This window comes from Solanum lycopersicum, chromosome 12, assembly GCF_036512215.1.
Source record: "Solanum lycopersicum chromosome 12, SLM_r2.1".
Lineage (NCBI taxonomy): Eukaryota > Viridiplantae > Streptophyta > Magnoliopsida > Solanales > Solanaceae > Solanum > Solanum lycopersicum.
This window is the reverse complement of record NC_090811.1, coordinates 53,389,981-53,405,121: the sequence shown is the minus strand read 5'-3', so window position 1 is coordinate 53,405,121 and position 15,141 is coordinate 53,389,981. Positions and strand designations below refer to the sequence as shown.

At 36.2% G+C, this 15,141-nt stretch overlaps 1 protein-coding gene across 1 annotated transcript; it reads left to right on the top strand.

Moving 5' to 3' along the window:
* Nucleotides 1-2,500: 2,500 nt before the first annotated feature.
* On the top strand, nt 2,501-6,523 carry LOC101268362 (uncharacterized). Its single transcript, XM_004252215.5, has 6 exons — nt 2,501-2,951; nt 4,119-4,261; nt 4,879-5,022; nt 5,149-5,334; nt 5,561-5,685; nt 6,081-6,523. The coding sequence occupies exons 1-6, from the start codon at nt 2,774-2,776 to the stop codon at nt 6,310-6,312; spliced, it is 1,008 nt and encodes a 335-aa protein (XP_004252263.2). The 5' UTR covers nt 2,501-2,773; the 3' UTR covers nt 6,313-6,523.
* Nucleotides 6,524-15,141: the final 8,618 nt, after the last annotated feature.

Here is a 15,141-nt window from a genome sequence, read left to right as displayed (position 1 = left end):
AATTCAAAAGTTCTCTCACGGAACTCAATCTCAAATAGTAAGCTTACCAGAACATGGCAATCAGATTCCATTATTAGTGTGCCAAAATGTGGCAGCCGTTTCTATTTTATGTCGAAATGTGGCAATCGATCTCATTGTTAATGGGATAGAACGTGGCAGTTGATTCCATGTTTATGTCGGAACATGATAATTGATCCCATATTTATGTCAAAACGTGGCAACCGATCCAAGTTAGTTATGCCGAAATGTGGCAATCTGATCTCAATCACACAACCACAATCACAAGTACATCATCAAGATTATATATTTACATCATTATTCATATATCTCATTTACAACAAGCATGATCAATATTACAACATTCATAATATACAAGTATCATAATGAATCAAGAAAAACATCACATAATCATAACATCACAACCATCACCTATGAAGTACTTCTCAATTCCTAACATACAAATATACCAAGCTTAGTTCTAGTTCTTCATTAGGGTTTAATCTTAATTCACTAAAATTTCATCAATTTTATAACTTTAATAGATCGAATATAGCACACACCCATGATCATGTTCCACTTTATCGGATATCGTTGTTCTTGAAGCAATTCTATTCAAGAAAGCAATTTCGGAAACCTTGACAAGTCATCAAAATATCTTCTTAAGCACTAACCTAATTAGATTTAATAATAGCAATTTTCTACGGAATTCACTCGGTGCACGAAGGTCTACATATAACTCATATTATTGGTTTCATACATTACATTTACAACTACTGAATGCATAAACCTAGCCTACCTGGACGCCAACCAGTTATACGGGGGTTTTGACTTTGTTTCCAGCTTTTTCACTTCGAAACGGTGAGTTTGGCCAAAATTTTGCAAGATTCCACCATCCCAACGCTAGAAATATCCTTATCCTTTCTTTCCAAGCTTGTAATAACTTTGTTGAGGTTTCTAGGGACGTTATTTACGACTTTTCTAGGTATTTTAGGAAGATGAACAAAGTAGAATTTCCTGTAATTACATCCTGTCTCGCGTATCCCGCTGTTGCGGTATTTACCCCACTGTAGCGGGATGAGGTCTAGATTTTTTTTATAATTTTTTGTCTTTCCTAAATAACGACGGTTAGGACCGTTAGAAGTTAGTGAGTAAAAAATATTTTCTAGAAAAGATTTGTAATGTTTGATTACTAGAGTAGAAAATAATTTTAAAAAACAAAATTAGTTTTTTTTCGGGGTTGGGGAAGGGGGGGGGGCTGATAAGGGGGTTAGCGGGAGGGGAGGGATGGTAGGAAAGAAAAAAATGAAATTTTAAAGTTGAAATCATTTTTACAAACAAACTTAAAATTATTCTTTTGGGGTTGGGGGGTTGGTAGGGGGTGGGTGGGTGGGATCGAGGGTAGGGGTGAAAAAAATAAAATTTTGAAGTTCAATTTTTTTTTGAAAATAACTTAAATTTTTTTTTTGGGTGTGGCCGGTAATTGGTTGTTTGGTGGAGGTGAAAATATTTTCCTTCATACCATGCACACCCTAAAACAAGCTTAATGCACTTTAAGTAATGTCAATACTAGTATATGTTACACTATTATTTATTATTCAATATAAAATTAAACAAATAAAAAAATATAATATAATTAAAAAAAAAGTACATTTAGAATAGATATTTTTGAAGGACTAAAGACTTCATATTTTCAATTATAGAGAAAAATAATTAATTTTATAAAAGAATATAAAAAGGAAGAGAAGTTTGAATATTTTTGGTAACATCATAAATTTGAGTGAATAAAAGTTAGAAGCTTAAATCATTTGGCTAATTCATATTTTATCCATATTTTTATGAGTTGAATATGAGTATCAACCCATATTTTATCCATGTAAAAAGTCAGTTATCCAATCAATTAAATATAAGCGGGTTATCAAAATATTTGCTCATTTTGTCGGCACTATTCATACCTAAATTTATTTTAGAAGAATCTTCAATTGAGCCCAATTAATCTATAATTTTAAACCATTTTTAGACTCTTTATTTTGTATTGATGTAATATATGTTTCTATAGTAAGTTATGAATCACTATCTATCTTATACTACCCCCTCCATCCCTATTTAATTGTCCTATTTTAGAAATGACACACATAATTAGATAATAATAATTAGCATAGTGAAGTTAAAATTTTACCTTTATTAATTATGACTTCAAAAATAATGAATTAAAACTTAGAAAATTTCAAAAATTTTAAATGTAGGTAGAATAGGAAAAGAAATTATCCTTTCTTAATTTGGAAAAATAGACAAGTAAATATGGACAATTAAAAAAGAAAATATGGACAAGGAACATAGGAAATATCTTTTAGAATTTATCTATTAATTTATATTTTTCTTGAATTATAAATTTAAATAACGATTTTAAAAATTAACTAATAATATATTAAAATTATTGAGATTAAACGTATGAAATTGAACAATGATGACCTAACTTGATTTTTAGCCAATTTGTATGTGCATTTTGGTAAAAGAAGAAAGAAACTCAAATAGTAAGTTGCGCATAGAGATAGATCCGAGAAAGAAGATAAGTTGTACATTTGTACTACTTCTACTACAAGCATCACATGATATCAAAATCTGCGCCAAAAGAAAAAAGAAATACTAAAGACAACTTTGTGAGATCCAAGAGAAAGGAAAAAAATCTCTCTTCTCTTTCTCTCTCAAAAGTCAGAGAGAGAAACATCACCATCACCAACGAGAAGGAGCTGCCCATTGATTTAACAGTGAAAAAATGGGATGCTCGTTCTCGGGACTCAATGCTTTGTATGACAATGCCAATGGCGGAGGAGATGTTTGGATCAATGAGAACCGTTTCAGGATCCTTCGTCAAGCCACTTTTCCCAATGTCTTCCTTGTCAAGGAGCTCATTTCTGATCCAAATAAAATCAAGGACCCTTCTCATGTCTCTGGTACATATTAGTAGATACTTACTACATTGGTTTGAGGAATACTCAAATTAATTTGTGGCAATAGCAAGTTTCGTTTTCCTTTTCTTTTGATATCTGAAAATTGAATCATATTGACAATTGAATCAGGTTTTGTTGAGTTTTGAGCTGAATTAAGTTATGAATAGTTGTAGTTGTTGACAATTGGGTCAAATTTGTGAATAATATTAGTGGACATTTTTCTGTTTCCTCTCTTGTGATCTGACTCTATAGGAAACAGAAATTTGTGGTAAGGTGTGCGTACCTTGTACTTTCTACAGGGACCCTATTTTGTGGAATTATAATGGGTTTGTTGTTGATCTTATATTAGGTCAGATTTGTAAACATGTTGAGACTGTGCTTAATGGATAATGGGAATTCTTATAGTTGATCTTGGTAGTTGTTGTTGCTGTTGACTATTAGATCAGATTTGCCAATGAAAGGTTTCTTGCCTGCTTCAAATTCTACACGAATTGCTTTGGTTGTAGTTGTCAATGATCATAGGGGGAGTTTTTGTATCAATTACACTCCACAGGTATTTGTGTCTCTGTTGTTCCAATTAGTGAACTGTGACTTGCGAAGAACTGAGATGTTTGCTACTATCAATGTTTTCTTTCCTTTACCTGCTAAATAACTGTGATTTTGTATGGTTACTGGGTGTTTCTATAGGGTGATTCTCTTGACATATGAACTTTAACTACCAAATTTGCTTATATTTTGTGCAATTAGATATCTTTTTCTTGATTTACTAATAGTTCACTGCTGGTTTGTGCGACATCTTATCAAGAAAAGAGAAGGCACAAAAATGAACACTTCTAAACATATATTTACTATTGTTTGCAATTGAAAAGAAGAAAGTCCAATGAAACCTTATCCTTTGCCTTTTATGTTCTCTTTTTGTCTCTCGATGAATTTTTTTCAATTGCTCAGTTAGGCCTGCAACAATTTCCCCATGTATCAGTTCAAATATTTTTTTGCTTATGGACCTGAACCATCTAGTGCACTCAGATTTATGATTCTTTCTCTAGGAAAAGATTAGTGCAGATTCTTGTACAATTATTGTAGTTCATACTTCTCTTGTTCTTATTAACACTTATCAAATTATCATGTTAACATTATAGTGTTTGCAATGCATTGTATCTGAATGTTTAGATGATGGAACTTATGCAATGAAGAAAGTTCTTATTCAAAACAATGAAGAGTTAGAGTTGGTGAAAGAGGAGATCCGCGTTTCGTCTCTGTTTAGCCATCCCAATCTGCTTCCTCTCCTGGATCACGCCATCATTTCGGTCAAGGTAATTACTAGAACCCGCACACTTGCTTTGATCAGCACATGAAAAAGAAAATTAAAGTGGTCTCTAATTTCTTCATTTAGTAATTCACCAGCTCCACGTCTAGGCTATCTCTTATCAAGAGGCCTTCTCAAAATTAATTCACACGTATTAAATTGAGAGCGCATATCATGCAAAGAAGGCGAACACATAACCATTATTGATCCTTTTCCGTTCCAGGAATCTTATATGTGCTTCAAGAGTTCAAGGAACTCATTCCCATCATAATAGTTTTATTTCCATATATTTGAAGAAGTTTGAACATGCATGTGAATGGACAGAGAAGTGTACCATTTAGTTCCTTTCTTTCGCAAAAGGCAAAGGAAAGGGGGTTGAGAAGTTGCTCACTGTCGCAGAGGGTTACTGTGCACATGTCTCATTGAGATGAATCTCTTCCGGTAGTTTTGGCTTCTGGGAGTGAGAACTGTGTTTAAGCAAACTGTCATTTGTCAACATGCTCTACTTTTGCTGAATGCTATAAGCATGCTGAGTTATATCTTCTTTGTTGCCTTCCCTCTATGATATATCTTCAGTTGCCACTGATTTTCTCTAAAGATCTTATTTAATTGGATAATGGGCAGGCCTCACAAGACCAGTCTAGGAAGCAGGAAGCTTACTTGTTATTTCCAGCCCATATGGATGGGACATTACTGGACAGTATGAAAGCCATGCAAGCAAAACAGGAGTTCTTTTCCACTTTGGAGGTGCTTCAAATATTTCATCAGGTGAACAAGAATCAGTATGTTCTGCACAAGAGCATCTTTTCATTTTCTGAAGGAAAATGTAAGGGTCAAGTGCACATGGAATTGTGGAGCCAAAAAATGATGTACTGAAAAATGTTTTATATGCAGCTCTGTGCAGGTCTCAAGCATATGCATAGCTTTGATCCTCCGTATGCACATAATGATGTCAAACCTGGTAATGTCCTGTTAACACATCGGAAAGGACAGGCACCTCTTGCAAAATTAATGGATTTTGGAAATGCATGTCCTGCAAGAAGGCAAATTCGCTCTCGCTCAGAGGCTCTACAGTTGCAGGTACTTGTGCTTCTTCTATTATGTAGACGTTATCTTCTTCTATAGTTATGCCTGCAAGCTTCTCATCTTTCTCTTCTTCTGAACCTGAACAGGGAGAATGTTATCACCATTACTGTATTAATAACATAAGGATGTTGCTTTTTCTTGGCTCTGTTGCTTACAGTTCACAACTTACCCCATTCTGATGCATATTTTTTTGGTTTGATGTACGTTTTTGGTTATCCAGGAATGGGCATCTGAGCATATTTCAGCCCCTTTCCGTGCACCTGAATTGTGGGACTGCCCAAGTCAATGTGATATTGATGAAAGAACTGATATCTGGTCATTAGGTTGTACATTATTTGCTATAATGTAAGACTTCTCCCTACTTTTTGTAGCTTTTTCTGTGCAAAATAAAATATTTTTATTCTTTTGTTGACATGTCTGTTAGTTGCATCACCATTGTCCAATAAATTGATATTCAGTTCGATCTAGTCATGAGTTAAGCTAACTCAAGTGTGAAATATCCTGCAATGCTTAAAATAAGTGTGTTGATGAGCATACTGAAGTGTTGTCTGGTGCTGATTTTGCCAATTATTATTCACAGTAAAAGTTCTTTTTCTTTTCAGAATAAGAAACAAAAATTTTCATGACATGCATATATTTACCGAGTGCAGATATTAATTAACAGTGAAATTGGTTTTTGAGCAGGTCTGTTTGCATGAAATGCAGTTATTAATCTTTAACATCTTGGCTTTTATGTCCAGGTATGGTGTATCTCCATTCGAGTATGCACTAGAGGAATCTGATGAAAGTCCACAATTGGCTATTGTAAATGCACAAATAAAGTGGCCAACTGAGCCTAATGTTCAATACCCAAACGACCTTAATCAGTTTGTGACATGGATGCTTCAGCCTCAACCAACAGTCCGACCCCGCATAGATGATATCGTAATTCATGTTGACAAGTTGATCTCAAAGTATTCCCCATTAAAGTAATGTGAGGGGAATATTTTGGTTTAGTTCACATATGCATCATCTATATTAACATCTTAGCATATTACAGAAACCACCATAAGTTACTGTTACATTATTTTTTCGATCCATTTTTTCTTGTCAAAATGTGATAGAAGACTCAGTAACTCCTTATTCCTCATTACCACAGAGGAGCGATAATTTAATGTTGAACACTCTACTACTTTTGTTCCCATGTCCACAAGAAAATTTTGCCTTGGTTGTTTCTACAAGCTCATTTTTATCCTCAGTGTTCTTTTATAGTTTATGCCATGCGATGTCTGTTATTTTCTAATGGTGCTGCCTTTACACTCTTATTGAGCTTAGCGCTCGCTTATTTTCATTTGTACTGAGAAAAATAGGATGGATTCTATTAGCTCAATCTTTAGAAGGCTTAGCTATTATCTCCATGGTGCTTCATGTTTAGAGGCTTGTTGTATAACTACTTCCATACTCTTGAAGGCTTTACTCGCGTAATGAAGTATTTCTTTGTTGCCTTTTATTCGTGTAGTTGACAGAGTCCATAGGCCATAACTTTGACATGTTATACACCGTCTTCAAGAGTTTTAGAAGATTAATTTCAATAATGGATCTCATAGGAGAAAAGATAACACTTTGTTCCTGCTTCAAATTATAATGTGGAATTTTTTTTTGTACCTTTAAAGGCTAAACTTGAGGGTAGGCCATATGAATTCTGCTGGGTTATGGGTCTTTTTCCCTTTCTATGTGGATAAATAAAAGTTCAATTTGGAGCAACCCATTTTTGCCCATAAGCCCATTCTTATGAGGCAAGTATAAGCCTATTTAGGTCTTATTTTCATATACACAGAGAGTTTTTTCAGCAGCCAAAAAGAGAGAAAGAGAGCAGTTTTCGCAATCAAAATTCAGCCCTAACAGCCAACTTCAAATTGCGATTCCCGCTTCGTTTCTTGTCCGTTTGAGCTGATTTTTGGACAACATATTATCTTCATCTCAATCTTTGATTAGGAACTGACAGAGTTGGATTTGGTGACCTGCAGCTTCAGTTTTGCTGTCGTGAATAGTAGCTGCGAAATTGGTGATTTTGCTCCTTTAATTCTCTAAATTTGGTGCAATCTTATTTTGTTGTTGCTCGCTGTTTGGCACTTGTTTTGTGGCCAATTTTGGAGAACAATATTGTAAGTCTTGGTGATTATAGTGGAGCTTTTGGTCCTGTGGTTCACATTGAAGGGTTTTCCACGTAAATCTTGGTGTCTTGTGTGATTGGTTTATTATTGCCTTGTTATATTTGTTTGGTTGAATTACTTGCTGCCTTACTATCATATTGCTTGTGGTTGTTTGTCTTCTCTTGGTTCAAATCGAGAAGTGAAAGTATAGACTTGGGTATTCTTCCGCTGTTATCCTGTTAGACATTCTTTGTTAGTGCCTTGTCTTTCCCAACAAAGTGGTATCAGAGCATTGGTTATTGTTGATTGTCGTTTTGAATGATGGAGGCAAATATGAGCAAAATGGTGTTTTTAAATGGTAGTAACTATCATATTTGGAAAAAGCAAGATGAAAGATCTTCTATTTGTCAAGAAGATGCATTTACCTGTGTTTGCTTCTAATAAGCCCCAGTCTTTGAATGATGAAGAATGAGAATTTGAGCATCTGCAGGTTTGTGACTATATTAGACAATGGGTTGAAGATAATGTTAGAAATCATATTGTGAATGAGACACATGCCAAAAGTTTGTGGGACAAGCTCGAGACACTTTATGCTTCGAAGACTGTCAACAACAAGTTGTTCCTATTGAAACAATTAATGAATATCAGGTATAAAGAGGGCACTCCTATTTCTGATCATATTAATGATTTTCAGGGTGTTCTTGACCAGCTGTCCGGAATGGTGTAAAGTTTGATGATGAGATACAAGGACTTTGGCTTCTTAATACTCTGCCAGACTCTTGGGAAACTCTTCGAGTTTCTTTGACTAATTCTGCTCCCAGTGGTGTTGTAACCATGGAATATACTAAGAGTGGTGTCTTCAATGAAGAAATGAGAAGAAGATCTCAAACCTCATCTTGTTCAGCTTCACATTCCGATGTTTTGGTTACTGAAGATAGGGGAGAAACAAGTCCAGAGGTCAGAATGATAGAGGTAAAAGTAGAAGCAAGTCAAAGTCTAAATACAAGAATATTACATGTGACTATTGCCACAAGAATGGGCATATCATGAAATATTGTTACAAGCACAAAAGAGATATGAGACAACAAAAGAGAGAAGACGATAATGAAAATCGTGTTGCTGTTGTTGCTAATGATGATCTTCTTGTTTCTTGTGATGCAAATGCCATTTATCTTGTTCGTGATGAGTCTAGCTGGTTTGTGGATTCTGGTGCTACTTCTCATGTCACGCCAAAGAAGGAATTATTTTCTTCTTATACTCCAGGTAATTTTGGAACATTGAAAATGGGCAATAATCATGAAGTTGAAGTTATTGGCATTGGGACAGTTTGTTTGGAAAGTACCAATGGTTCCAAACTAGTTCTCAATAATGTCAAGCATGCTCCAGATGTTCGCTTGAATTTGATTTCTGTGGGATATCTTGATGATGAGAGTTATGTTAATACACTTGGTGTTGGCCAGTGGAAGCGTACTAGAGGTTTGATGGTTGTGGCTCGTGGTGACAAGTTGTCTAACTTGTATGTATTTCAGGGCTCCATATCCAGAGACTCAGTAAATTTGGTGGAGAATGATACTTCATCAGAGTTATGGCATAGAAGGCTGAGTCATATGAGCGAGAAGGGGATTGATAGTTTGGCTAAGAAAAATTTTCTTTCTGGAGTGAAACAAGAAAAGTTGAAGAAATGTGTTCATTGCTTAACAGGTAAACAGAAAAGAGTTTCTTTTCAAAGTCATCCACCTTCAAGAAAGCTTGATTTGCTGGAGTTGGTACATTCTGATTTGTGTGGTCCTTTTAAGGTAAGATCTCATGGTGGTGCACTTTACTTTGTGACTTTTATTGATTATCATTCTCGCAAACTTTGGGTATTTCCTTTGAAGTCCAAGGATCAAGTACTTGATGTGTTCAAAAGTTTTCAGGCCTTGGTTGAAAGACAAACAAGGAAGACATTGAAATGCATCCGCTTAGATAATGGTGGTGAGTGTATTGGTCCTTTTGATAAATATTGCAGAGAGCAGGGTATTAGGCATCAGAAAACTCCTCCAAAGACTCATCAGTTAAATGGTTTAGCGGAGAGGATGAACAGAACTCTAGTTGAGAGGGTTAGATGCATGTTTTCAGATGCTAAGCTGTCAGATTCCTTTTGGGCAGAAGCACTTAATACTGCTGCTTATGTTATCATTTTATCTCCTGTTGTTGCTTTAGATGGTGATTTCCCTGACAGAGTTTGGACTGGTAAGAATGTTTCTTATGATCATCTTAGAGTCTTTGGGTGTAAAGCCTTTGTACATGTTCCTAAGGATGAAAGGTCAAAGTTGGATGTTAAAACTAGGCAGTGTATCTTCATTGGTTATGGTCAAGATGAATTTGGCTATCGTTTCTATGATCTGTTGAGAAGAAACTTGTTAGAAGCCGTGATGTTGTGTTCTTTGAAGACCAAACAATTGAAGATTTTGACAAAACTGACAAGGCTGATTTCAGAGTAGTGAGAGCTAAGTTGATGTTGATCCAGTTCCTTTGACTATTGCACCGGAAGAAAATCTTCATAATGATGAAAATCAAGTTGATAATGAAGATGTGATCATGTTCAGAATGACCGCATGATGTTGTTGATGCTCCAGTGCAAGATGATGTGGTTGTCCAACAACCAATTATAGATGCTCCAAAGAGTTGTCTCAGACGATGTAGTAGAGAGAGAATTCCTTCATCTCGTTATTCTCCCAATGAGTATGTACTCTTGACTGACGGGGGAGAACCTGAGAGTCTTGATGAGGCCATGGAAAGTGAAGAAAAAGAAAGGTGGTTTGATGCTATGGAAGATGAGATTAAATCCTTGCATGATAATCATACCTTTGATTTGGTTAAGTTACCTAAAGACAGAATAGCTTTCAAAAACAGGTGGTTTTTTCGGGTGAAACATGAAGATGGTAATCCAGTTCCACGGTACAAAGCTAGATTAGTTGTCAATGGATTTAATCAGAAAAGGGGAGTTGATTTTGATGAGATATTCCCTCCAGTTGTGAAGATGTCATCCATTCGTGTGGTTCTAGGCTTGGCTGCAAGTCTAGATTTAGAGGTTGAGCAAATGGATGTTAAAACTGCTTTCCTCCATGGTGACTTAGAAGAAGAAATTTATATGGAGCAACCGGAAGGTTTTGAAGTCAAGGGTAAAGAGAATTATGTTTGCAAATTTAAGAAAAGCTTGTATGGTTTGAAACAAGCTCCCAGGCAGTGGTACAAGAAGTTTGGTTCTTTTATGAGTCAGCCGAGCTTTAAGAAGACTTCTTCAGACCATTGTGTTTTTGTGCAAAAGTTCTCTGATGGTAACTTTATTATTGTGTTGCTTTATGTTGATGACATGCTTGTTGTTGGTCATAATACTTGCAGGATTCAGAAGTTGAAGCAAGAGTTGACTAAGTCTTTTGCTATGAAAGACTTAGGACCAGCAAGGCAGATTCTTTGGCATGCAGATTGTCCGTGATAGAAAGGCCAAGAAATTGGTATTATCATAAGAGAAGTACATTCAGAAAGTACTTCGCAGATTCTGAATAGACAAAGCTAAGGTTGTCAGTACACCTTTAGCTATGCACTTCAAATTGAGCACGAAACAGTGTCCTTCTAGTGATGATGAGAAGGAAGATATGAAGAAAGCTTCTTATGCTTCAGCTGTTAGTAGTTTGATGTATGCGATGGTTTGTACAAGACCGGATATTGCTCACGCTGTTGGAGTTGTTAGCCGTTTTCTTTCTAATCCGGGAAGAGAACATTGGAATGCTGTGAAGTGGGTTATGAGATATCTCTGTGGCACTTCTAGTCTGAGTTTGTGTTTTGGTACATGGAAGCCTATTCTTTGTGGTTATACTGATTCAAACATGGCTGGTGATGTTGATACTCGCAAGTCTACTTCAGGGTACTTGGTTACTTTTGCAGGGGGAGCTGTGTCTTGGCAATCTAGGTTGCAAAAATGTGTTGCTCTATCTACTACAGAAGCTGAGCTTATTGCTGTCGTTGAAGCTTGTAAAGAATTGCTTTGGATGAAGAGATTCTAGGGGGAACTTGGTTGTGCTCAAGAGAGGTATATGCTTTATTGTGAGAGTCAAAGTGCTATACATCTTGGCAGGAATTCTACGTTCCTTGGTCGGTCTAAACACATTGATGTGAGATACCATTGGATTCGAGATGTGTTGGATTCTAAGTTGCTTGAGCTTGAAAAGATTCATAAAAATGACAATGGTTCCGTTATGAGGACTAAAGCTTTGCCAAGAGGGAAGTTTGAAGATTGTTGCATGGTCGCCGGGATGGCGGTCTCCTCCACATAGTACTGAGGGGGAGAATTGTTGGGTTATGGGCCTTTTTCCCTTCCTATGTGGATAAATAAAAGCCCAATTTGGACCAACCCATTTTTGCCCATAGGCCCATTCTTATGAGGAAAATATAAGCCTATTTAGGTCTTATTTTCATATATACAGATAGTTTTTTCAGCAGCCAAAAAGAGAGAAAGAGAGCAGTTTTCGCAGTCAAAATTCAGCCCTAACAGCCAACTTCAAATTGCGATTTCTGCTTCGTTTCTTGTCCGATTGAGCTGATTTTTGGACAACATATTATCTTCATCTCGATCTTTGATTAGGAACTAACAGAGTTGGATTTGGTGGCCTGCAGCTTCAGTTTTGCTGTCGTGAACAGTAGCTGCGAAATTTGTGATTTTGCTCCTTTAATTCTCTAGATTTGGTGCAATCTTATTTTGTTGTTGCTCGCTGTTTGACAGTTGTTTTGTGGCCAATTTTGGAGAAAAATATTGTAACTCTTGGTGATTATAGTGGAGCTTTTGGTCCCGTGGTTTTTTACTCTTCACATCGAAGGGTTTTCCACGTAAATCTTGGTGTCTTGTGTGATTGGTTTATTATTGCCTTGTTATATTTGTTTGATTGAATTACTTGTTGTCATACTATCATATTGCTTGTGGTTGTTTGTCTTCTCTTGGTTCAAATTGAGAAGGGAAAGTATAGACTTGGGTATTCTTCCGCTGTTATCCTGTCAGATTTTCTTTGTTAGTGCCTTGTCTTTCCCAACAATCTTCCAAATGGATATTCATTACTACATTTGTGTAAACTGTAAAGTGAAAGACAAGAGTATTGGTTATATTAGTCGATTTGAGTCTCTGACTTTCAGAGAGTGTGTGAATCGTTCATTTCTTATTAGTGAGTGATCTGAAATTCTTTACTTGCAATTCATTGCAATCATGCTGTTGATACTTAATTTTAACTCACATTTTAAAAATATTTTTTAGGCTTTGAATTCATTAAATAACATAAAATGTTGTTTTTACGTATATACTTTTAACTAAAATGTAGTTTATGGATAGTTATTTTTATTTTATAAATATTAGAATTTTCTCAATTTATTATCATTCTAAATATTTCAATAAGAGAAAATATTAATTAAAATAACATATTTTCAATGTAACACCATGTAGCCAAAATAGACCAAAAATCAGTTTTTCTTTCAGAAAAATCTGCAGGTGCAACCAACGGTGGCTCGACGGTCCGTCCAGCACAACCGTCGATGGTATCAGAAACTCCCAAAAATTTAGTCGGGAAAAATTGGTTAAGTCTTGATCAACAGACGGATCGACGGTCCATAGGTCAGACGATGGTCCGTAGTCTGTTACCATCGATCGAGACCCCCATTCACCCACTCTCTGACAAGAGCTACGGTTGACCAGCACAGTTCATAGGTTGAACTACGGTCCGTAGGTGGAAAATTTGCAAATAGTTAAGGGGAAATTCAGTTGGGTCAACTTGAAATGGTCATAACTCTTAGCACAAAATGAATTAGGTGTTCCATGACCTACAAACAGATAGATAATTCAATTATCTTCCATAGCCACCGACCTTGCTAATATCAGACCTCTGAGTAAAAACTTATGCTCATTTTAGTAAATACCTGTCGAACAGGCCCTGAAGACAGACCCAACGACGGGGCATCGGGCATACGACGGACCATCAGTCGTGGCCGTCGTTTGGCCCGACAACAACTTTCGCAGGGGTCTTTTGGACCTTTTCCACTCCGTTTTAACCCTAAGTTACGTCTTTTGACCTAAATCATGATATTTTAGTTAGTTTAAGCCTAGAAACATAATTAAAACATATCCAAGTCAAATCATTTAATCAAAACTTAGTAATTTAGAAGCAAGAGAGTAGAAAAAAAACTCAAGAACCCTAGTTCAAGAACTCCACAAGCTCCAGTAGTTCCAGCATCGAAACTTAAGTATTTTTTCGTGGATTTCATCACCAGGTATGTGGGATTTCACCAGGGGTTCCTTTCACCCATTGGTTCCCTAGTTTTCAGTCAGATTCTTGATTCCTATACCATGATTAGACCTAAAATTTCTAGAACTTCAACATAACTTATGAATTTATTAGTTTTATGTTCCAAATCAGAATATCATGTTATTATTCAGTTTATTGCATGAATTTCAGAACCCTAGTTTTGTATTTTTGTAGTTCTTGAATTACACATGCTAGGTCAGATATTGTAGACACTTCAGATATACATGCCTCAGTTATAAATGCATAATTACCAGATTAATTGTTGCATTCTTAGTTTGCATGTTCAGTTTCGAGCTATCCAGTATTTACAAAAAGTCAGACATAAACAGTAAATTTACAGAATTCATTGGGAGTTCGCCTTATTAACATATTAGACAGCGGTGTAACAGTTCAGAATAGGGAAGAATCGTCTTTGGTTGTGGAGGTTAGGGAAAAGAAAGACAGTGACCCAGTCTTGCTTGAACTTAAGGGTGCAGTCCATAATCAGTGAGTAGAGGTTTTCTCCCAAGGGGGAGATGGTGTACTTCTCTACCAGGATAGATTGTGTGTTCCTGATGTAGGCGAGTTGTGACTACATATTCTTGTAAAAGCCCATAACTCTAGGTATTCTATTCATCCAGGTGCCACTAAGATATACCACGATATGCGAGAAGTCTATTGGTGGAATGGAATGAAGAGGGATATAGCAGATTTTGTGAGTAAGTGCCTCAATTGCCAACAAGTCAAGGTAGAACATCAGAAACCAAGAGGTATGACTCAAGAGATCGATATTCCTACTTCGAAGTGGGATGTGATCAATATGGTTATATCACAGGGTTACCTTATACTCGCAGACAATATGACTCCTTTTGGGTGATAGTTGATAGGATGACTAAGTCTTCTCGATTTTTAGCGATCAAGACTACAGATTCGGCGAAGGACTATGCCAAGATTTACATCACTGAAATTTTGAGGTTGCATGGGGTTCCTTTGTCTATCATCTCAAATAGAGGTCCTCAGTTAACCTCTCATTTCTGGAAGTCAAAGGTCTTGGTACTCAAGTTAACATTAGTACAACATTTCATCCACAGTTGGATGGGCATGCAGAGCGTACCATTCAGACCTTAGAGGATATGTTAAGAACTTGTGTGATCAATTTCAAAGGTAGTTGGTATGATCACCTTCCTCTTATTGAGTTTGCCTACAATAATAGCTACCATTCCATCATTCAGATGTCCCCTTATGAGGCTTTATATAGGCGCAGATGTAGATCTCATGTTGGTTGGTTTGAAGTAGGTGTAGTAGCTTTGAAAGGGAAAGATTCTGTCAATTATGCTATGGATAAAGTGTAACTCATTAGAGAT